A 25,174-nucleotide genomic window follows, 5' to 3' on the forward strand; every position below is an offset into this window, starting at 1 on the left:
TTTTGTCACGTACCAAAGTACGTACATTCCAAAAACATGCTAGGTTAATTAGCGACTCCAAATTGTCCATAGGTATGAATGTGAGTGTGAATGGTTGTTTGTCTATATGTGCCCTGTGATTGGCTGACATTCATACCTATGGACAATTTGGAGTTAGCCAATTAACCTAGCATGTTTTTGGAATGTGGGAGGAAACCGGAGTACCCGGAGAAAACCCACGCATGCACGGGGAGAACATGCAAACTCCACACAGAAATGGCCGAGGGTGGGATTGAACTCAGGTCTCCTAGCTGTGAGGTCTGCGTGCTAACCACTCGTCCACCGTGCAGCCCAAATTAAACCATTACCATTTAAAAAATGCAAGTGAGCAACAATTGTTGATGCTAATGGTGCCGTAGTCTGTTCCAATTAAGGTCTTTACCCAATGACCTCCTTCAGACCCTCCATCAAACATGTCTCCATCTTTCAAAATGTCAACAAAGCCAAAGGAAGTGAGCGTAGTTCCTTTAAATCCCAATGTTGGTTGTCTATTAGGCCCAGATAACGCCATCAGAGTGTGTGTATCTATGTGTGTGTGTGTGTGTGTGTCTGTGAGTGAGAGAGAGTGAGTTAGAGTTTGATGGTGAGGGCAGGGGAAAAAAAAATGAAAGCGATAAATTCAGAGTGTCTGCCTCAGTCCCACTCAGCGCCACTGTGATAAGGTTTATCTCCAGTGGCTAACAAGTTGGCCCAGTCAGCCTCTCCAGCATCCCGCCGAGCGTACCGGGCTGCTCCGAGCGGCATGCGGCCAGTCGTGGGTTGAGCTCCCTCAGGGGGGGCTCGCATTGTTCATGCTGTGCTGCTTTAGAACTTTGTTTTCTGTCAGAAATCAATTTGGCCCCTTCGGCCACATCGCTTTTAATCTCGGATTTCTTTTTTATTTCTTTTCCGCTCTCTCTCTCGCTTTCTTTCTTTCTTTGCACCTTTGCTTCCTCCTTTGGAGTGATGTAAGTGGGCCTGCTAAGATGAGCTGCAGAAAGGGATGCTGCAGAGCTTTGGCAAGGTGTGTGTCCCAGAGGCTAAGATGGAGACACAAAGAAGGAGAAGGGGGGGATGCTGCTGAGTTAAGCCCCTAATCACAGTCTGCTCTGCATGACAGACTTAAAGTCACTCCGTTTAATGCCACCTCCTCTTTAGTCGCAAGTGGGAAAGTAATACTGCTGCTAACTTCCCGACACTACCATTCTCCTCATCGCATTTCAAGATATAAACGTTTATTTTACTTTGATTAATCTTACTTCACTGAAATTCACTTATCGAGGTCGGGTCTGGACACAATGAACTGCAATAAATGAGGGATGACTGTGACATAATAGTAATGGTGATGGTTTAATTTCATTTGAACATGCATCAGATTACAATTGAATGCATCACATAATCAGTTCACAGTTCCACATGTCCAAAAGGAGTAGGAAGAAGCAAAGCTTATTAAATTCTACCCCTCCATCTGGTACTTTTACAATCAGTAACTGTTACATTTGTTCACTTCCTGCTTTCCTAATTTTTTTTTTGTCACATACTGAAGTACGAGGTGATATGACCATACAATGCCATAATGGGTACCATAGTAAGTGTCAATATAGTGATGTATATTATTATTATTATTATATTTGTTCACTTCCTGCTTTCATAATATAGTTTAAGTTTTTTTTCTAATTTTAATATTTATCATAACATAATTTAAGTTTGTAATTTTCATTTTCATTTTATTTTTTATTAATAATATATAATAACAATAATATTAATAATAATTAATTGTATTAATTGATTTTTTTAATCACATACCGAAGTACGAGGTGATATGATATGAACTATATCAGCAAGTTGAAGTATTTGTGATTTTAGAAATAAGGAGTTAGTATGTTCTCTGTAGGCGGCATTATGAATTATCCTTACTGACCTTTTTTTGCAGTACATTTAGCGAATGAAGATTGCTTTTATAGTTATTAGCCCATATTTCCACACAATAAGTAAGATATGGTAGAACCAGAGAGCAATAAAGAGTATGGAGTGATTTCTGATTGAGAACAAATTTTGCTTTTTTCAATATTGAAATATTTCTGGCCACTTCATGTTGTATATTTGTAATATGAGGTTTCCATTGTGATCCCCAGAAATGTATTTTCCTTCACCCACACAGTATTAGTATTCAAAAGCTGTGCAAAGGCCAGTGATGTAGTATGTAAAGGCCTGCATCCTCTACTTTGTAGAAAAACAAGTGCATATTCGTCACATCACGCTCAGGTGCTTCATTTATTTTTGCAGAAAGTGGAGAATATGCGCGGTTCCTCGGAAACTGGCAATAGCCTCACAGGCTCCAAAATATATTAATTGACCTGGCAGAGCTTCCAGCCAGGTGAAACTCACATTTGCAGGTTTTATATTGGCAAGGTCTTCTGGGAAATCCTCCAATACCATGTATGTATGTGCTACACAAAGTGGACGTCCAGCTTCTGCTTCACCTAACCTTCGCCTCTTGCCGGCAAAGCGAGCAGACTACCAGGTTGACGTAGAGGTCTTAAGCTAATGTTGAAACATTGATTTATGCTCGGGTGTCCCACAGCCATTAAGATAATTGCATGATCACTTTATAACATCCTCCTCTAGCGGCCAAAGTAATTTGGCTACCCCCGCCACCGCTATCATCCACCTTGCTCAGGAAGACCTATAACCACATTAGACGGACCCAAAGTGTGGTCTGAAATATCATTTCTCAGGCCCGGCAAATTGATTTCATAGCATTTCCACGGACTTCTAAAACCACTTCAGTCCACACTTCAGTCTATCCCGCAACTGTGTTGATCATCTGATCTATGGCAGCCTTCTGGGTCTTAACAGCTTGTATTGATTAAAGTTCTCCGCCGCTGTGAGGGGATGCACTTGTGTCACCTTGTAGTACAGACAGTCGAGGTGTTTTTCGAGTGAGATCATCGCAGACACAATGCATTTTGGTCGTTAAGCTAAGCCAAGTGGACTTTGATTACCCTCAATGGGAGATGAGTGAGTCCAATGGCCCTATGATCTCTTTCGACAAAATCTTTATTAGACTAAAGATTAAGTGACTACCGTGGGCTAATGGTGGTAGTAAAAATCCAATCACTTCTAGGGACAAATCCTCAAAGAACCTTTGCAAGCTCGGTGTGATATTGCAAACTCGGACTTTAAACTAAAACACGCAAAACAAACCGATTTTTATCATCCGTGTCTTTTGTCAATCTTTGTCCGCATGGATAAACAAAACGTTTACGTTTGCACAAACTGGCAGGGAGGAAAGACATATTTAACACAAATATGTTGATCAATTTAACATGGCGATGAGGTTCATTTCTTACATTGGGAGAGGCCAACATTTAAAAAAAGACTGACAATGTTGTAGAACAAGGGGTCTCAAACTCAATTTACCTGGAGCTAGGGTCTGGGTGAGGCTGAAAATGCCTTTATTAAAAACAGAAAAAAAAGAAATAAAATAAATAAAGCTTCTGCTATACCCTACACTTTTCAGTGCTTTGGTTGTGTTTTTTCGCAAAAAAGCTTTTTTTTATTTTTATAAATTTAATAATTTGTATTTATTTCTTTACTACACAAAATAAGATGAAAAAAATAATTAATAATTAAATAATTATTATATATTATATAATAAATACTATTATTTAATTATAATTAAAATAAAGAAAATAAATCTATCAGTAATAAATAAATAAAATAATAACAAAACAGCAAATAAAAAAAAATTAAGAAACCGAATATTGTTGGTGGGTAGAGAAATATTTTTTTCCAGATTCAAATTAACAGTATTAACAGTTATTTAACCTGTAACATGCACACAGCTTTAAGCTGCCATTTCTGGGTACATTTTTTTTATTTTTATTTATTTATTTACTGCACAAAATGAGATGAAAAATAAATGTATCAAAGAAAATAAATCAATCAATCCTCAATAGCAAATAAGAAAAACTTAAGAAACCATGTGGGTAGAGAATTTTTTTTTTTTCAGATTCAAATTAACAGTATTAACAGTTATTTAACTTTTAACACTAACATTCATGAAACATAATAATTTTACCTAATTAACAAGTTAGCATCTGGGAGCAGTGTCGTAACTTGCAAAATGGCTAGTCAATCAATTGTGTCCGGTGTGCACACAGCTTTAAGCTATCATTTCTGGGTACATGACACCATACAGCATCTATATCAAACTGGCGCGGGACGCATTTGGCACACAAGCCGCAAGTTTGAGACCCCTGTTGTAGAATGACCAATCAACTCTTGTTTCCTCACCTAAAAAGTTAATTATAGGAGGTGAGAGCATCACAATAGCGTATAAAAAATGTAATGACCGAATTTATAGTACATTTATAACTCGGCATATTCATCTGTAGAATAAAAGTTGAAAACATAAAGAAGTCAAACAGCACACATGACGTTACAAAATATTCCACGATGTCATGGATGTATACGTTGCCATCTTTCCAGCTTAAATGACATACCTTTCTTTCAGGGACCTTGGTAGCAAAAACAGGCATGTGACAGGCCAGCAGAGGACACCAAAATGGGGCCATGTTCTTCCCCTCATGCTCGCCATAGAGCCAGCCTGGCGAATTTTCCTCCCCTGAAAGTGGAAAGACGACACAATCCCTGTCAGATTGGCATTCAACTTAATCAAAACAACCATACACAAGAAATATGTATTCTTACATAGTCAACCTGGTGACCACATGATGATTTCACGTACACTACTGGCTTATTTTATGATGGCGGAGAACACAAAATAACCTTAACCATCTTGTAATGATGATCAAAACGGTAAACAAATAACAAAAGCCCTTGTTGACATCTCCCCACTCGCCAATATGATATGTAGCAAGACAATGTATGCATTTCTTTTCATATCTCAAACACTGATTAATACGAGTGGCTGCTTCACTGCATTTCTCCTTCACAACGTGACTGTCAAGGCAAAAAGGCACAATCGATGTGAAGTTATGTAAAGATCTGTAAAGTGCAGCAAATAATCATAACAGACCTTTTTATTCACTCGGCTTTAGAATTCACAGTTTGATTCTCTATAAAGCCTTCACACACACGAAGGACAAACTGAATGCATCAGTCCAGAATGTTGCCTTCAGCATCACGGCTGAGGAAAATTGAAAGAAACATCCACAATATTTTACATAAATGTAGAGTATTTCTTCAGTGGTATTATGACAGAAGGAACGGAATCGTGGCAAAATACGTGCATTATAGAATGTATAGTTATTTTCGGCTCAGGCATTGATTTAGTTTTTTTTTTTATTATTATCTACAAGATAATTTGGACCCAAGACACACACCTCTCACCTTAAACCCTGACCCCAAATTCAGCACTTTCCAATTAGGCAAACATATTTTGGCCTCAAATGAACAAACTGCCCCCAATTAACTTAATGTGAAATTTGTCCCTGAAAGTAGTCAAAGTCAAAACACACACACACACACACACGCATTGATGAAAGAACTCTGTAAGCCTTTTTCAGTGGTTCCCATATTTGTGTAAAATGAGTGTGAATGGTTGTTTGTCTATATGTGCCCTGTGATTGGCTGGCCACCAGTCCAGGGTGTACCCCGCCTTTCGCCCGAAGACAGCTGGGATAGGCTCCAGCACCTCCGCAAACCTCGTGAGGCGGGAGAACATGCAAACTCCACACAGAGATGGCCGAGGGTGGAATTGAACCCTGGTCTGCTAGCTGTGAGGTCGCGCTAACCACTCGACCGCCGTGCAGCCTATTTGTATTGACTGAAAAAATACAGAAAAAACAAAATAAAATTCCAATACTGCTCATGTTGCGGGCTAAACACACATCAGCTAACAGTTAGCTAACACACGTACACCTATGGACAATTGTTGCAACAGTAATTGGAAGACATGCTAATGGTAATGCTAATGCTTTGGAATACAAAGTTTTATAATCATTAGACATACTTTTAATGTAGTTTCTACTCTATTCATGCATTTGGCAGTGTGACTGTTGACAAACAAACAGTCAGACAAACAAAAAAATACAGCTGAATAGGTGCAGATTCTGGAAGAACTAGAATGCTTTGTGTGCTGGTTAGCATGTGTATCCGCTTGACAGGAGTTCACAACTCAAAACAAAAGCCAGAAATTCATTCTCATACTCACAAGGGTCGCGGGGGTGCTGGTCCTATCCTCCCTGGACTGGTGGCCAGCCAATCACAGGGCACATATAGACAAACAACCATTCACACTCACATTCATACCTATGGACAATTTGGAGTCGCTAATTAACCTAGCATGTTTTTGGAATGTGGGAGGAAACCGGAGTACCCGGAGAAAACCCACACATGCACGGGGAGAACATGCAAACTCCACACAGAGATGGCCGAGAGTGGACTCAAACCCTGGTCTCCTAGCTGCGAGGTCTGCGCGCTAACCACTAGACCACCGTGCCGCCCTTTCTTCTGTATTTTATTTTTTTATTCAAGGTACGCGCAACATGGAGGCTGAAGAGCTACATGAGGCTCCAAAGCCGTAAGTTGCCAACCCCTCCAGTCTTAGCCGGTTATACTCCTACTCTTTCAGTCTTTTTTGTAATCCCAGTTAAAGAGCTTGAAATAAGCATTTACAGTTGGGAGTCCACTTTTCCTTGGGTGAGCGATGTGTAACATTCAGCCTACATAATGAGCAAGCTTATGCCAGCGTTCAAGTTTAAGGTCTTCTTTATTGGCTCGCTCTTAGCGCGGCATCAGAATATTAACTAGCGCTAGAGTTCCTTCCTCGTTTTCCGGACTCCAACACATCCTTTAGTTCAAGCCTTGTGCTGATGAAGATTAATTTGCAGAGCACAAGTGCTCTATCAGGCCCCCGTGACACAAAGGGCAAAGATATAGACTAATTAAATACACTAGTGCAATTGATATTTCAACACGGATCAATGCAAGTGTGGGATCTGTTAATTAAATCCCTGATAATGTTTACTCGTCATAAACATTCTCGCCATGCTCGAGCATGGCGAGATGGGGGAAGATAATCGCCACTGTTTGACAGATTAATTTCAGGGCTGCGCAAACATCCTTCAAGCACACGCCGAGTAAGAGCCTTCTTGTTCTGAAGGGGGAGGCGGCATTTAATGCTTGAAAGGAAAAAAAAAAAAAAAGCCGATTCATAGTGCAGATATGCTTGAACAGCACAAAAGAGAAAGATAATAGTTACATACGAGGTTAAGCTAATGTTTGAACCAATGCAGTCACCATGGCAGCCCGGCAATCTGAATCCCGGGGGCCAATGAAAGAGAAAGCACTGAAGCGGTGCAGCCGCGTGGATCCGCCATTTCTCGCTTCCTCCCGCTATAGGTTGTCATGCGATGGATTAAGAAGGCGTGTCAGAGCCTACGCCAAAAACAATGTGCAAAAAAAAAAAAAAAAGTTTGGGTTAACCAAGACACAGAGCGCATTTAGCAGAGCGACCGTGGGCGACGACCCCCCGCCTGCCCTCTGTTCCCTGCAGTGGGACTGATTGCTTGTCTCAATCATCCCAACAGCACTCGTTCCCCACCCACAACGCATCGGCAGCCTCCCTCGCCACCTCTTAAGGGGTGGGGGGCATCAAAGTCTGAGTCCTCAACCCTCGCTCAGTGGGGAAGCGATTCATTCCGCAAGTGAGGAAGCCCATTAATTAGGCAATGCCTCTGGCTATTTCAAGAAGACCCTTTGCTAACCGTGGGGCCACTCGTAAGACGCAGGAACCGTGCAGGTTGCTAATGGAAGATCAGGCCGCATCAAAACTGTTCACTGATGGTCAATTTTATTTTATTTTTTTACAAAATGTCATATATAGGTGATACTGCCAAAAAAAGACCTGCAGAAAAGGACTAAAACAGTAATATAAATGCCAGGCCAGAAGATGGCCTTTCACTATGAGGAAACACTATGTGTGTTCACAGTGACACCTGGCATGTGAATGAAGCACTTGGTAGATATTATGGGTAGATATTATGGGTAGATATTATGGGTAGATATTGGTAGATATTGGTAGATATTGGGACCTCAGTGGCCATAGCAGCAATGCAGAAGATATTTGGAGTGTACAGAGAACAACTTTTTTTCTCCCCAAGTTTTCTTTATTATTCATTCATTCATTCATTTTCTCCTGCTTATCCTCACAAGGGTCGCAGATGTGCTGGAGCCTATCCCAGCTGTCTTCGGGCAAGAGGCGGGGTAGAGGCAGAGGTGCAGATTGTGGTTGGACTCGGTTCATGTGATTGAAGTTGTTGGGGAGGAGCATGTTCAATTATAGTAGTACAAAAGAAGTTTAAGTATTATATGAAGTTATAAATGAAATTCTGAATTATTATTTTACTATATATAAATATAATTATATTATTATATATAGGTGTTATATTAATTATATTATATATACACTTATTATATTAATGATAACAATATAGCAATTATTATATATAAATATATAATTAATAAAATATAACATATAATATAACAAATATATTATTAATTATAATTATTATGTTCATCCATTAATGTTCAATTATATAAGTACAAAGGAGGTTTAAGTATTATATAAAGTTATAAATGAAATTATAAATTATTATGTTATTATATATAAATATAATAATATTATTGTAGATGATTATTACATTATATTTAATATACTTATTATATTAATAATAACAATATAACAATTATTATTACATATAAATAGAATTAATAAAATATAATATATATAGTATAACAAATAAAATATATTATTAATTATATTATTATACATAATTATTATATTAATATTTCATAATTTCATTCAACTTCATATTATACTTGAACTTCTTTGCACTTATAATATAATTGATGCCCCTCCGCAACAACTTCAATCACATGAACCAAGTCCAACCCCAATCTGCACCTCTGCCTCTACATACAGACAGGGTACACCCTGGACTGGTGGCCAGCCAATCACAGGGCACATATAGACAAACAACCATTCACACTCACATTCATACCTATGGACAATTTGGAGTCGCCAATTAACCTCGTCATAAAATTAAAATACTGACAATATCAGACAATTTAAAGGATGTAAATCGTAAGTCTAGTTTGAGATCCATGTTAGTATAATCCTCAAAAATCAGAGAAACAACAGACTGCCAAAATCAGCACGTAAGGTGGGTATTAATATGTTGTTAATTGGTGATTTAGCTAGAGGATGACCGCAGGGGGTCCATCGCTGATTAGCAAGCAAGGAAAATCACAAGTAAAATTACCCTCAGCACCGATACAACCTTTGAACCCAGTTAGCAAAGTAAACAAACATCTCAAGAATAAGTTCAACAGCAAAGCGCTCACAGGAACCCTTTGGAAATGTTAAAACATCACCTTCATAGGTGATTGCTGTTGTCATGGTTACAGTAGTAGCTCTGTATTGCAATTGGGAAGGCAGAAAGAGAATTCAATGTCCACTGGGACTGAATTGACATTCAGGTGTCACAACCCGGGATCCCAACAAAAGGGACAACAACCAGTTTCAAACCAAAGCAGCCCACAGTTTACTGATTCTGAACTGCAACCAAGTGTTGGACGGGGCCCGGCTCCATGTGTAACCGTGAGGAAACCCTGCTGATGTCACATCATCCGTGAAATTGAAACAACAACTCCCACGTTGTAATTACATTTGCCTAAATGGGAAAGCAAAGTGTGTGTGTAATACAATTAACATGTAATTGCCAAGCTGACCATCGTGGTACTGATCTGATTCCAAATGAGCCATCAATGAGAACCACCAGAGCCTGTTCTCAAGCTTACTGTGTGTTTACACCAGTGCATCTCAAAACAATGGGGCGGACCCCCGTGTCAGGGGTCAGTGTTAGTAAAGACCTGCCAACATGTACAAATTTATAGTACTCTTGAATATGTGTGTATGCTTTCCATTTTGTTGCATTTTTCTGGTTTCAGTTTCTAGTTCAGTCTGTACAATACAGATAAATAAAAGATATTATCAGTTTCTATGGTATTTCAATTGGGGGAGGGGGGTTGAAAACATTTCTGATAGAAAATAATTGAGAAGCACTGGTTTACACCAGGGCGGCACGGCGGTCGAGTGGTTAGCGCGCAGACCTCACAGCTAGGAGCTACGATATTTTTTTTTGAAAAATCAAGATATAGTGAGAGAGCACTATTCAAACCGGGTCTGTATTAAATATAAATTCTATAGACTAGACGACTAAACTGAAAACATCCTTATTTTTCCTTAAATCAACAAAGTTAAGTATTTTAAGGGAGCTGCTGCTGGAGCCTATCCCAATTGTTACATACAAAATTAAAATGCACATGGAAACAAACCACCTCACAGCTAGAGGACCCGGGTTCAATTCCACCCTTGGCTATCTCTGAGTGGAGTTTGCATGTTCTCCCCGTGCATGCGTGGGTTTTCCCCGGGTATTCCGGTTTCCTCCCACATTCCAAAAAAAAACATGCTAGGTTAATTGGCGACTCCAAATTGTCCATAGGTATGAATGTGAGTGTGAATGGTTGTTTGACTATATGTGCCCTGTGATTGGAAAAAAGAAAAACTCAAACCATGTTAGGAAAGCAGGAAGTGAACAAATGTAACAGTTACTGATTGTAAAAGTCCAGTCCAGGGTGTACTCCGCCTCTCGCCTGAAGAGGGCTGGGGTAGGCTCCAGCACCCCCGCGACTCTCGTGAGGAAGAGCGGTAGAAAATGAATGAATGAATGGTTTACACCAAGGATGGACATCACATCTTGAGTAAGGTAGCGCCTTGAGTGCTTTATCGCTATCGATAGGACTAGCTAAGCTAAGCATATTTTAGTGCACTGTATCGTGAGTGCGATGAATAAAGGCATTCATTGGCTTTGACTATCGGCCGTGCCCACACGCTGCACACTGCACCTACGCCGGCGTCCTCATCACTCCGTCTGCCATGCGGCTGATAAAGGTGAGAGCCGCCGGGAGACGGCGTACTGGCAGGCTGTTGCTGTCTTTCAATGCTGCCAGAGTGTCTTTTGGGCTCAGCCTCTGTGACTCAGAGCACGACTGCAAAGTCTACAGTTGTGTTGCAGTGAGTCAAGAGAATGTGGGCAGAGTCCAAAGTTTTCATTGTGTGCGGTGATAGGATGGAAGCTCGGCATCTACGAATGAATTTTTAAATGTTTTCAGGCTACAAGGATGGGCCGTGAATGCATGCCTGCAAAAGTACAAAAAATACAACCCCGCTGGTTGTCCTTTGACCTTCACCAACCTGCATCATATTTGATAAAAACCATAACAACACCTCCGAGTAAGGATGGGCTGATACTACTTTGTCATGTCCGATAACTATACCGATATCGCAATGTTGTATGCGTCAGATCGGTATTAACCGATACAAATATGTGTCACATTGTGTCACATTCAAATCATCAAACAACCATTCACACTCACATTCATACCTATGGACAATTTGGAGTCGCTAATTAACCTAGCATGTTTTTGGAATGTGGGAGGAAACCGGAGTACCCGGAGAAAACCCACGCATGCACGGGGAGAACATGCAAACTCCACACAGAGATGGCCGAGGGTGGAATTGAACCCTGGTCTCCTAGCTGTGAGGTCTGCGCGCAAACCACTAGACCGCCATGCCGCCGGGACAACACTTCTGAACACAAAATGCCGTTTTTAAATGAAACTTTTCATTATTAACAGACAAAAGATTTACATTACATGACATTATCCACAAATGGAAAAAAAAAACAGTGGTGAAACTACACAGGAGTGGCCGGCCAATCAAAATTACCCCAAGAGTGCAGCAATGACTAATCCAAGAAGTCACAAAAGACCCCACAATCATACAAATAACCGCAGGCCTCCCTCACCTTAGTTAAGTTCATGCTCAGGACTAAACCATAAGAAAGAAACTGGGCAAAAACGCCCTCCATGGCAGCGTACCAAAACGAAAACCATTGCTGAACAAAATTAATTTTTCACACAGGGTCAGGTAAGTTTGGATTTTTTTCCCCTTAAATAATAAAACATTTCATTTAAAAACGGCTATGTTGTCATTGACTAATAACTACATTTGTATGATGATTGATGATGATGTCAAAAATGCAAAAAAATGCTATTATGCTGCGATTCCCGAAGTGTAACACTTCATTGTGCACCCAAAATAATGCACCTGTACTTTAACCAAAGGTGCCAAATGTACCACAGTTCAAGAAAAAAGTATCTTCTTACAAACCAGAAAATACAGTACACTTACGTTGTGCAATCTTGGCCAAGTGCAGACGGTTGACCCAGGAGATCTTGCTGAGAGGATTGGGGGTGTTGAACACGACCATGAAACTGACCGGACGACCAGACCTGCGAGGTGAACAGAAACAAAAATGCTGTTAGAATTGGTGCACAGTTTCCATTGGCCAACGCCGTACCACAAGAGAACTGCTTAGATACTATCATTTTCAGACAAAGCCAACTCTATGAAACACTTAAAGTATATTATGAAAATTATATAAACACGGTCCTCGGAATATGTCATACAAACCTTTGTCGTTTCGGGGGGTTATGTACGCACCCCTATATATTATGGTAATGGTTTTATTTCATTTGAACATGCATCAGATTACAATTGAATGCATCACATAATCAGTTCACAGTTCCACATGTCCAAAAGGAGTAGGAAGAAGCAAAGCTTATTAAATCCTACCCCTCCATCTGGTACTTTTACAATCAGTAACTGTTACATTTGTTCACTTCCTGCTTTCCATAATACAGTTTAAGGTTGTTGGGTTTTTTTTAATAATGTATTGTCCATAGGTATGAATGTGAGTGTGAATGGTTGTTTGTCTATATGTGCCCTGTGATTGGCTGGCCACCAGTCCAGGGTGTACCCCGCCTCTCGCCTTAAGACAGCTGGGATAGGCTCCATGGATAAGTCCATTACTAGTGTGACTTTGAAACGAGACATGATGGCCAAGTCCAAATTTGTAGTTTTTTTTATCAGCGTTCTGCAAGTCAGGTTAGGATAGAAGATGTGAAGAAGTGTCAGCGCTCTACCATTGAAAATTTTAAAACACGTCTCATCGCTGCTAATCTGCAAATGGCTTTGTGGGTACCGTGCCCATGTTTGATGTTTCCTGCTGATGGCGCTCATCCCTGCTACCGCTCAAACACTTTCAAGGGAACGTTGTCAGTATATGATTCAAGCGTCGTTGGATGACAGACGCTCGTAAGAATAACTCATTAATCTTTATTCCCTCCCTCGGGTTTTAATGCAATAACCGAGACAAAGTGGTAATGGAAAGTGCAGATGAGCCATGCATTAATAATGTACTTTGTTTGATTTGGACGTGGATTGACAAGTGACCAAAGTGAAAGCTCGCTGCTGAGAAACTGCGAAAAAATATTCCTAGTGTTAAAAAAAAAAAAAATAAATAGTCGTGCGCTTGTAGTGGAAGCCGGACATTACAAGGAGGACTTTGATGGCAAGAAAGAAGAAGGTGTTTTTCTAAACCGTAAAAATACAGTCTCTGAGAGGTGACAGACTTTTTTTTTTTTCCCATTTCATGGGACTTTAAATTCAATACACAGGATTTTTCTGTCAGCACGGCAACTGCATGCTTGTCACACCAAAATAGTTGAGTGCAGCTGAGTCGTCGTCATTCAAGACAGGTTGTGACAATCACACAGCCTGGTCACAGTAAATTGGCCCCAGGTGAAGGCAAACACTCTCACCGATGTACTCATATATATATATGTGTGTGTGTGTGTGTGTGTGTGTGAGACTGTATTTCATCATGATCTACAAGCCCAACTTGACCTTCAGCCTTCAGATGTCCAAGTCAAGTGTGAAGTCTCTGGTTTAACAATGACAACAAAATCGAGTGCCCTTAGCCAGAGCTCGGATTGAGCTGATCTCCGATAGCTGATGTCGCGCTAAATGCGCTGGTTCGCTGGATTAGTGGGAATCGAACTATGCCATCTAATCTCCTTTGCCAAGATGCAATTTGATATGATTGTGTCAAAAGTGAATGGACCAATCATCCCTTGAGGAAATGCAGCATACTTGGTAGCTTGGATGGATTTATACTGGAGGCGTACGTACGCCGTGATTGGTCACACGGCCAAAGTGCTTCTTAACTCGAATGAATTCCACTTTTCTAAAATTGTGAGTATATTATGATAATAAATAAATAAAGTGCAGTGGAGCTCAAGCAAAGCCGAAGGTGTGGAAACTTCTTCTCCTCAAGGGATAGCACTCATTGTCGGACACATTTTGTCAGGGGCGCAATTGGCTCGGTGGAACTCAGAAGCCGGACGTAAGGGTGAAATTAATGCATCTGCTTAACTGAATGGACCAATCATCCCTTGCGGAAATGCGACATGTTTGGTAGCTTGGATGGATTTATAGTGGAGGCGAACGTACGCCGTGATTGGTCACACGGCCAAAGTGCTTCCTAACTCGAACAAACTCCACTTTCCTAATATTGTATATGGTGTAGAAGTTGATAATAAATAAATAAAAAAAAGTGCAGTGCAGCTCAAGCGAAGCCCGACATGTGGAAACGTCTTCTCCTCAAAGGATAGCACTCATTGTCGGACACATTTTGTCAGAGGCGCAATTGGCGCGGTGCCGCATTGACGCACAGCATGTCCGAAATTAATGCATCTGCTTGTGTCTGTGAAGGGGTAGGTGCTAGATACCCACAGGAGCTTCTCGGCTCCATTTTCAGCGATATTGATTAATTTGTGATATGTGATAACCGATTAATCGGGCCCCACGATATATCGGTCAGGCTCTAGTTTCGAACATTGTGCTACCTTTTAAAGAGTCTAGTGTTCAGCAAATAGATTCCACACTCCCACTCCCACACAACCTATTCACACCTCGGTCCAGTACCGTTTACGTGTAGTTTACATGATATACGTAGTACGCAGGATAAATATTGTTCCTGTATAAGTATGCATTGTCAACACCACTGCCAACATCCTTGAAGTCGTGGCATTATTTTGTCCCGCTTTGTCCCGTGTGACGCCACGCAACAGCAAGAATCACCCGTAGCTTCATGAATTCTTCTATTTGTAAGGAACCTGCAAGGAACCTTGAAAGAGAAAACCCTAAGGTAAATCTATATGATCTCACAACTGCAGAAAGAGAATCCAGAAAGAGCAGAAAAACAGACGACATGGACAGTATTGGAGAGAGAATTGTTGAATAGAAGACTTGGACCTTGACCTGTTTACAATCATTTTACTCATCGGCATCTCATTGGCTTGCAAAACTGCATCCCACTGCAGAGACAAAATGAATGTAAGTGTAATCTAGGTTAAAATGTTGATAAGTAGCATTGTACACGAGTCATTATGTGTCACTAATGTTACTGTAATGTTGAGTCAGACACACAAGCATTATCTCACAACAGGCACATTCATCCTGGTACTGTTACGATGGTTACGACCCTTCACTCAACCCCCCTAGGGAATACATTTACAGTATCATTAGCACTTATTTATATTTGAAGTGGCTTAATTAATCTTATTATGTATATATTATTGGGCAATACGAGTGTTCAGATGACAATAAATGTCTAGGGGGCTATTAGAATGTTAAAAAAACATATTTAGAGTGCGTAAACAGGGTTTTTTTATGCTCAAACATTCCATTCATAAATAAGGATTCCTACTTGGTGGAAGTTTGCTTGTCACGGTTGGGTCTGGAATCATTCATTCATTCATTTTCTACCGCTTATTGTCACAAGGGTCGCGGGGGTGCTGGAGCCTATCCCAGCTGTCTTCTGGAGAGAGGCGGGGTACACACTGGACTGGTGGCCAGCCAATCACAGGGCACATATAGACAAACAACCATTCACACTCACATTCATACCTATGGACAATTTGGAGTCGCCTAGCATGTTTTGGAATGAAACCGGAAAACCCGGAGAAAACTCACGCATGCACGGGGAGAACATACTAACTCCACACAGAGATGGCCAAAAGTGGAATTGAACTCGGGTCTCATAGCTGTGAGGTCTGCGCGCTAACCACTAGACCGCCGTGCAGCCCGGTCAACTGCAATAAAGACGGTACTGTCATGCATCAGAAGTGAAAGCAAAAGTAAAAAGCATAACCCCGAAAAGAGTAGCATTGATGCTAATGCAGTAGCATTTTTATCAGAACTAACTGACTGGATGGATCATGTGACACAAACACAAGCATCGTTTATCCACAGTAGATTCAATCATACGAACCAGCGGCTATTTCAGTTTTTACATCGGATTAATTAATTTCTGCATTGTTTACTGTGAGTGTGTTATTTTTGCAAACGTTACAAAAGTGTGGCAGCCATAATGTAGCAACAAAGATAATAATCATATACGGTAAGTAAAAATATAGGCACTAATATGAGTAATTGTAAAGTCAAATTCCCAATGGACATAACTTATGCTGTTTCCCCGAGTGTTGCTATTGAAATTAGCATTTCTGGAATGTGGCATTTGAATCTTTGTGAGATTCCTGGCAAGAATACGGAACAAAAAACACAGGAGTGTATTGTTGCTGCAGGAACGCGAAGACACGCTCGCTCGAGTTGGCGTCGGAATACGCTTAGTCGATTTTCGACAAGAGCTGCAAATATTCCAGAGAATTGACACCTTCAGGGGGCCGAGGGTGTGAAATTCAAATTTGAAGAGTGATGGTTGCTCGAGAAAAAAAAAAAAAAAAAAACAACACAGACTCATCTCACAAAAGTTCTCAAGAGACAGATGTGCCTCACACGCACCGCTGATGGATACGTACATTTCCATGGCAAAGCCATCAGTTCACATTTTATGGAGTCAAAATATGCTCTGCCTTAAATTTACAGGGACGTCATGTAAATAGATTTTACTGGAGGCTCTACGACATGCATTTTGTTTAAGGTGGCAAGACGTTTACTTACACAACAACCCATTTGCCTCCTTATGATATGAAAATGACCATTAGTCTCATTGGAAATCTTATGAACTCATCCTTAACAAAAACGTATTTATATGATTTTTTAATGATTTTTTTTTTTTTCAACCATACTCCTCGGCCCCTAAGCTTATTTGTGTGACGGGCACAATAAGGTGATGATGCAACTCCACAACTGAAGAGAGTGCGTTTTGGTGCAGTTTTTCCACTTTTCTGACTTATAAATGTAGTTTCTTTCAGTTTATACATGGTAAATCAGGGGTCTCCAACCAGTGGCTCTTGAGCTGCCAGTAGCTCCTAAACACTTTTTCAATTAGCTTTCCAAAGATTTCATTCATTTAGTATCAACTCCTATACCACTAACTATAGGGCTGCATGGCGGTCGAGTGGTTAGCGTGCAGACCTCACAGCTAGGAGACCTGAGTTCAATCCCGCCCTCGGCCATCTCTGTGTGGAGTTTGCATGTTCTCCCCCGTGCATGCGTGGGTTTTCTCCGGGTACTCCGGTTTCCTCCCACATTCCAAAAACATGCTAGGTTAATTAGCGACTCCAAATTGTCCATAGGTATGAATGTGAGTGTGAATGGTTGTTTGTCTATATGTGCCCTGTGATTGGCTGGCCACCAGTCCAGGATGTACCCGCCTCTCCAGAACCCCCTGCGACCCTTGTGAGAGAGAAAATGAATGAATGAACGAATAACCACTATATAAGAAAGTGTTTTTTTTCGTAGTTGGGATGCACTTTGGGCGTGTGACCAATCACAGCAGAGTGGCTTAAATAAATTAAAACAGACCGTTTTGCCGAGAAGCAAAAATCCAAGAAATACAACTGGAATAGGTGCAGATTCTGGAAGTTTTCTGTGCAGGTTATTGTGTGCAACTGCTCTATAGAACACCACAACTCGATACAAAGGGTAAAAAAATTAGCATAATAGGTGAATGGCCACAAAGTGGCAGAAATAGATTTTATAAGAGCATGGCCTGTATGGTTCCCGTTGAAATCCAACCACAAAATGAAAAGTCAACCTGCCGTGTTACACAAACAAGGTCACGCATTGAAATTTTTATCTATCCAAGCACCTGAGATTCATTTGCTACATTGATCATTAAAGTCGTCCCACACAATTTCACAGCTTCACTGTGTTTTTTAAAAACGTATTAACACAGCCTCCATTATCATTCATGAAAGGGGTAGCAGACTTATGAGGGCAGGTACTGTGCATCATTGTACATTTTCAAGTGAATGTTATTTGTATGTGAGGTTATAATTATTTAATATTGCATGGAATTCCAGCTTATACTGGAATTATAATTATAAAAAAGCTCAGATATAAACTTTCACAAAGTTTCACTAGTTACAATAAACCTTGGATTGTTGCGTTCAAAGTTTAAAGCAAAAGCAACGACAATAATATTGCACAATATTAGTCCTATTGGGAGCAGTTTAATTTCTTTATTCACAGGAGCAGAAAATTTGTTGCAGTTTGATCAAGGTATTTTTTTAAATGGTTGTATTAAGCAAAGTCCATGAATACATGGAGACACCAAATAAAGCACCTCACTGCATCAACCGATGCCGTACATCCCTCCAATACGGGGGACTATACAGGAAATGGCAATGACTGACACGCAATTAAACTGGTTTTACTCCAGCAACTCCTCTGAACTCGCCTCTATAATTTCCTCCTCAACCTCAGAGACAAGATTGCAATTGATACGACCGCCCGAGACGGTCTTGGACTCACCCCCCCCCATAGTACAGTCTGAAACATTGGTGTCATCTTCCATCAGGACCTCCTCATACACTACCGCTCAAAAGTTTGGAATCACTTGGAAATGTTTTTGGCTAGTCTAGATATGGCTTTTTCTTGCTATGAAGTCCAGCATCCTGAAGTCCTGCTTCACTGTTGATACTGACACTGATGATTGACAGCTGCTATTTAGTGCAGCTGCCAGGTGACGACCTGTGAGGCGTCTTTGTCTTAAACTACACACTCTCAGATATTTGTCTTCTTGCACAGTTGTGCAGCGTTTTTCTGTCCTTGTTAGACCCAGTTTGTGCTGCTCTCTGAAGGGGGTAGTTAACAGCATGGTAAGAGATTTTAGTTTTAGTTTTAAATTTTTAGATGGGTTTTCTAATCATTTATTAGCCTTATAAAATGATGAACTTGGATTAGCAGCCATATCAGGAGATTGATGCAGAGGACTGACAATTGTTGATAGTAGGCCTCTATGCAAAAAATCATCTGATTCATTTTAATTGTTTGTGAAATTGATATAAATGTTTGTGAAATGGACAAAAATTGTTTGTGAAATGTATGAAAATTTGTTTTTTTTTTTTGGAAAACAACAAAATTTGCAAGTGATCCCAAACTTTTGAGCGGTAGTGTATATGACAAGTGTCAAAAACAGCATTGTTCCATTTGTGAAACAAAAAGAAAAGCTTTAAGTCTCGTCTTAAAACCCACTTTTATTCTCTGGCTTTTAACTCGGAGTGAGTCATATGATCCTGTGTCTTTTAGTTTTTTCTTTTTATTTTAATTGTTTTTATTTTTTATACATTTATCGCTTTGCTTCTTGTTTTTAATATTTTAATATATATTTTACTATTTTATTTCTTAAATGAGCTTTTAGTTTTGCATTAAATTCAATTTGTACCTTTTATTTATTGTATTTTATTAACTATTTTATTAACTTTTTTTGTATTTTATTAACTATTTTAACTTTTTATTTTACTAGTCTGTGTAGCACTTTGGAAACTCTGTTTATATAAATAAAGTGGAGTGGAAAAAAAAAAAAATCCTGCCACTACCAGATGCAAAAAACAACTTTCGTGACCTCCAGGTTGGATTATTGCAACTTTCAGTTACTAGCTTGGCCTAAGAAATCAAAAAGCGGAAAAGCGTCATAGATATACAGTAGCATATCTTCCATGAGTCTCTTGAGGGATGAACAACGCTCTTCCTCTGTGAGACAGCAGCATTTAATGGGGTTGAGTAGTCGTGACCGTGAAGGCCACAGCACAAGACTTTGATCATTTTCACAGTCAAAGTGTGCAGTGACCCCTCCTGACCTATGCATGTGTTGCCTTATTTAATTTTTTTCCGTTTTCTGTCACCCATTTTTAACACAGCACTGAGGCTTTAGGGGAGATTATAAACAAGTGAGGAGTGTTTTACATTGCAGCTCACATTCGATTATTCTGTTAGCAATACATATTTTGACAATAAATGTACAAAGGATGATATATTGGGTTTTTATTTTAGCAGCTTTTTGCTAATTAGCACATTACTTGCTTGCTCATGTTGTTTTTTTGACCCTCTTGGAAACAGTGAAATGATTTTTCTAGATCATCCTCAGCCTGGGTTGCACTTTGCTTTAAATGCTGTCTTGTAATAAAGATCCAAAATTTTGAGAAGCCGATGTGATGCATAAGTGGAGATTTCAGCTGAGGGGTGTAATTCAGTCCCATTTAAAGCTTAAATATAGCCACGGCAATTTGGCCAAGATGGAGGATGGAGCGGGATGTGAAGGGAAAATAAGCACTCACTCGGTTGAATTCCTTTTGCAACACCTGAAGTGCACACACGTGCATCAAATACGGTCTCCGATTGGATGACGACAAACTCAGCGTGTGCGAGTCACACCGCTGCAATAGAGAACGCCACTCAAGCAGTTTGGAAGACGGAGAGGAGGTAAAGGAGAGGAGGATGAAGATTCGAGCTCGGCTGATTTATAGCAGCAAGGCACACAAGTGACACAGATGCACAAGGACATCGAGATGCAGAGGGCGGATCCACGAGCGAGTGTCAGCACTGACATGCCCCTTCAGTCCACCTCCTTTCTCCGGAGAAAGAAAAGCTGCCCAATGATCGTCACCTCATCCACTCGTGGTCACAAAAAAGCCGTAATGAGAGTGGAAACTGTCAATTTAGGAGACTATGGGCTTTTGGGGGTGTCATTCAGTGTCGTGGAAGTGACTTGGAGATGATTTCTATTATGGTGGGTTTTACTTCCCACTACTCCGGTTTTCCTCCCACATTCCAAAAACATGCTAGGTTAATTGGCGACTCCAAATTGTCCATAGGTATGAATGTGAGTGTGAATGGTTGTTTGTCTATATGTGCCCTGTGATTGGCTGGCCACCAGTCCAAAGACAGCTGGGATAGGCTCCAGCACAGAAAATGAATGAATGAATACCCACTATATTAGAAAGTGGGGTTCTTTCGTAGTTGGGGAGCACTTTGGGCGTGTGACCAATCACAGGGGAGTGGGCATGCCCGGAGGGAGGCCGTGGCTTGAATAAATTAAAACAGACCGTTTTGGCGAGAAGCACAAATCCAAGAAAATACAACTGGATTAGGTGCAGATTCTGGAAGTTTTCTGTGCAGGCTATTGTGTGCAAGACTGTGGTCTTCAATACTGGAAAGGATGAAGATAAGCGGTAGAAGCGGTAGAAAATGAATGAATGAATGAATGATGTGAAGATGAAGTTAACACTACTTCTACGTTAGCATGTTTATTGTAACATTAGTGGTTGACTTAGTTTTATACAGTTAAATGACATTTAAAAGATTGCTTCTATTATCAGTGAAGCTTTTATGATGGGACCGTTTGGACTCGAACAACTAATAGCCAATAGCCACATTTACATGAAGAGTTTTTCTCTTTCCAAATGGAATCTTTCCGAATAACCTTTCCAAAAACAATGGTATACATGGAAAGGAATATTCCAATATCTTGTCTACATGCGCCGCTATAATCAACCAGAATAGTCAATGGGGCATTCGCAGTAAAACGTAAACATCAACATCACGTGATACCGACTTCCACTTGTTGGAATAACTCTGTATTGCCAGTTTTTCATTCGTCCAGTCTTAAAATTTAGTTTGAATCAAAAACAAAATTTCTGCAACAGTCCAGAACCGATTGCTCGCCTCCATTTTTAAAACTAAAGAACGTCTGGAACTGCGTGTTACGTCATATCATGCGCTTAAAGAACGCACCCGGGATAAATTTAAACAAGAAAAGATCAAATTCAATCTTGCTAATATTTTATAATTAAACTCGGGACATGTTTTATATAGATATATATTTTCTTTTTTAATAAAACTGGATTTGTGAATAAAGTATAGAAGGGTTTAGATTCTGTTCCACAGACGGCGCTAATGCACACGAAAGCTGCTTGCCAACCGCCAATAAACAACAGAAGAAGAACGCACCCTGACAACTTCCCGTTTGAGCGAGTACAAGATCCCTCAATCGGATTGGGGAAAGGAATATTCCACCCCTGTGAATCCGATTATATATTCATTCGGATTGGCACTTTTCTTTCGGAATGAGATGTATACAAAGGTTACATTTGAGCAAATAAACCGATTGCAATTGGAATATTTGGGTCCATGTATACGTGGCCAGTGTTACCGAACAGATAAAAACTGAGCTTGGCATTGGGTTACAGTACAGAGAACACGCCGTACAGCAGCTGTGAATGACGTGGGTCATGTCTGCACTAAAAAAAAAAAATGCAATCAAGCAGAACACACGCTGGCATGATGTTCTGACAGGTTAGAATGCACTTCAGTTGAGTCAGTCACCATAAAAAAGGTGCTTTACCACACTAGTCCAAGATAATGAGTATGTGTTCTGTCTGCTTCGCCCTTTCATGCCATTCATCAAAGCTTAATATCGGGCTGCCAAAATGCTGCACCTTTTTTTTTTTTTTTTTTTTTAGGAACAGGAGCCTCTGCTAAAGCACAGAATTAAAGCGTGTGCAAAGCAACGGCACAAAGTTCTTGCAGCGTTTGGACTGAATGTAGCCTGGAGCTGTTGACCTGGTGGCACGAGTGCTGAATTATTTTCTGCCTTTCTACTCACATTATGAAAAGTTAATGCAAGAATGAATGAATTTATTTTATTTTGGTATACTTAAATAATAAAACACTGGCTGATTTGATCTTTGACCAAATCTTATTGAACCTGCCAAAACTAATCCCAAACCTGGTCATTTTTTTATTGCATGGATCGCCCATTGTCAGAGTGAAATGTTGCTAGCTATTATGTTTGTTATAAAGCAAGCACAGGTTGTGGGATGTTATTGTAAAGAATTCATGTCTACTGTATTGTTTATCATTAATTCACGTTAATTTAAATGCATACTGTTCATCCATGTGAGGGCCATACAGGAGGAACCAAATTTCAACCTTGAGCTGAAACAGCTTTGGAAAGTATCTCTGATGAAATATTAATCATCCAAAGGGTTGTTTCTCTGACAAACCATAATCACATCCACCATTTTGGTTATGTTTTCTCCACTTGGAGACAATGACAAGAAGAGTCTTGAACCAGTCATGATTCATTCATTCACTTTCTACCGCTTTTCCTCACGAGGGTCGCGGGGGTGCTGGAGCCTATCCCAGCTGTCTTCGGGCGAGAGGCGGGGTACACCCTGGACTGGTGGCCAGCCAATCACAGGGCACATATAGACAAACAACCATTCACACTCACATTCATACCTATGGACAATTTGGAGTCGCTAATTAACCTAGCATGTTTTTGGAATGTGGGAGGAAACCGGAGTACCCGGAGAAAACCCACGCATGCACGGGGAGAACATGCAAACTCCACACAGAGATGGCCGAGGGTGGAATTGAACTCTGGTCACCAAGCTGTGAGGTCAGCGCGCTAACCACTCGACCGCCGTGCAGCCCAAAGACAAAACAAAGAAGCCAAAAACGTACCACTTCCACACGCAATAGGAGGAGAACTTCTTTTCACTCTATCATGTTGGACATGCTGGAGCCTATCCCAACTGCCTTCGGGCGAGAGGCGGGGTACACCCCGGACTGGTCGCCAGCCAATCACAGGGCACATATAGACCAGTCATGATGTGCTTTATATATCACTATATTGACAGTTACTATGGTACCCATTATGTCATTGGATGCTCATATCACCTCGTACTTGGGTACAAGGTACATTATTAAAAAAAATAATAATAATTATATTGTATTATGGAAAGCAGGAAGTGAACAAATGTAACAGTTACTGATTGTAAAAGTACCAGATGGAGGGGTAGGATTTAATAAGCTTTGCTTCTTCCTACTCCTTTTGGACATGTGGAACTGTGAACTGATTATGGGATGCATTCAATTGTAATCTGATGCATAACAGGACCTTCCAAAAGTGTTCCAAAGACCACACTCAAAACTAAGACAAGATTAATCCAGCAGTAGTCGCATACAGGTCTGCAGCTATTGTTGTCGATTAATCGGGTTACTGGAATGATTCTAATAATGGTAGCATCGCTTGGCACGTTCAAGTGTAAGAAAAAAGAACAGAAAAACACTTTTGCTGTGAAGTTACCGGCATGAAAACAACACCGCGCCTTTAATTGATTCCATGTCATTTGACTGTGGCTGTAATTTGGAGAGCAAAGCTCTCAAGCGGGAGTCCATTTATTCATCGACGCGTCTCTTCGCTCACATGGGAGTAACAGCGAAAAGTCCTCCCGGCACACGGTCACAAAGACATGATCTCAAGAACCCTCCAGAGCCTCCAGGAGAGACTGCTGTTGTTTGGGGGGGAGGCCCTCTCTTCCTTGATGAAGTCCAAATGGGCTGCCATTAGAAAAAAGTAAGATAGAGCAGCAGCGGGAGTCAAGTATCGGGTTCAAGTATGAAATTTGAAGTGCATATCAGTGCGCTGCTGCAGTACTGCTACAAGAGGATATTAATGAACTGTTGTCACATGTACTGCAGGGCTGTGAGGATTCTCCCCACGTATTCACTCTTGTTTGCAGTGTGCAGCTTGTGATGTGCCGCCTGACTATAGGGCATCGCTCGCGGCGAGACAGGAAGGGACCGACTCTGTACAGGAACGGGGGGGTGGGGGGGGGCCCCGCTGCGGACCTGTGCCAGTCCCTTGCAGAGCCTCTTTGTTTGAGATGCATGTTTGCATTTGTCGAGTGTCTGCCTTGTACAGATTTACTCAGATGAAGTACAGTGAGCTTATTTGTGTGAAGGGAGGGAGTACAGACGAAATCATTAGTAAGGTCAGAGAAGAAATGATCACACTAAAAAGATGGTTTGATGATAATAGATTGTCCTTGAACTTACGTAAAACTAAAATCATGCTATTTAGTAATAGCAGAATGGACACGTACCAGCAAATACAAATAGACA

At 40.6% G+C, this 25,174-nt stretch overlaps 1 protein-coding gene across 2 annotated transcripts in view; it reads right to left on the bottom strand.

The window, feature by feature from the left end:
- The window catches only part of arhgef10la (Rho guanine nucleotide exchange factor (GEF) 10-like a), a 122,760-nt gene that overhangs the window by 39,884 nt on the left and 57,702 nt on the right, over nt 1-25,174 (bottom strand). For both annotated transcript variants that reach the window (XM_058054589.1, XM_058054590.1), the window contains 2 exons: nt 12,305-12,405; nt 4,527-4,648 (listed from right to left, as the gene is read on the bottom strand). In XM_058054589.1, the coding sequence (XP_057910572.1) occupies nt 4,527-4,648; nt 12,305-12,405 (223 nt within the window). The remainder of the gene's footprint in view (nt 1-4,526; nt 4,649-12,304; nt 12,406-25,174) is intronic.

The sequence above is a fragment of the Doryrhamphus excisus genome, chromosome 18, assembly GCF_030265055.1.
Source record: "Doryrhamphus excisus isolate RoL2022-K1 chromosome 18, RoL_Dexc_1.0, whole genome shotgun sequence".
Lineage (NCBI taxonomy): Eukaryota > Metazoa > Chordata > Actinopteri > Syngnathiformes > Syngnathidae > Doryrhamphus > Doryrhamphus excisus.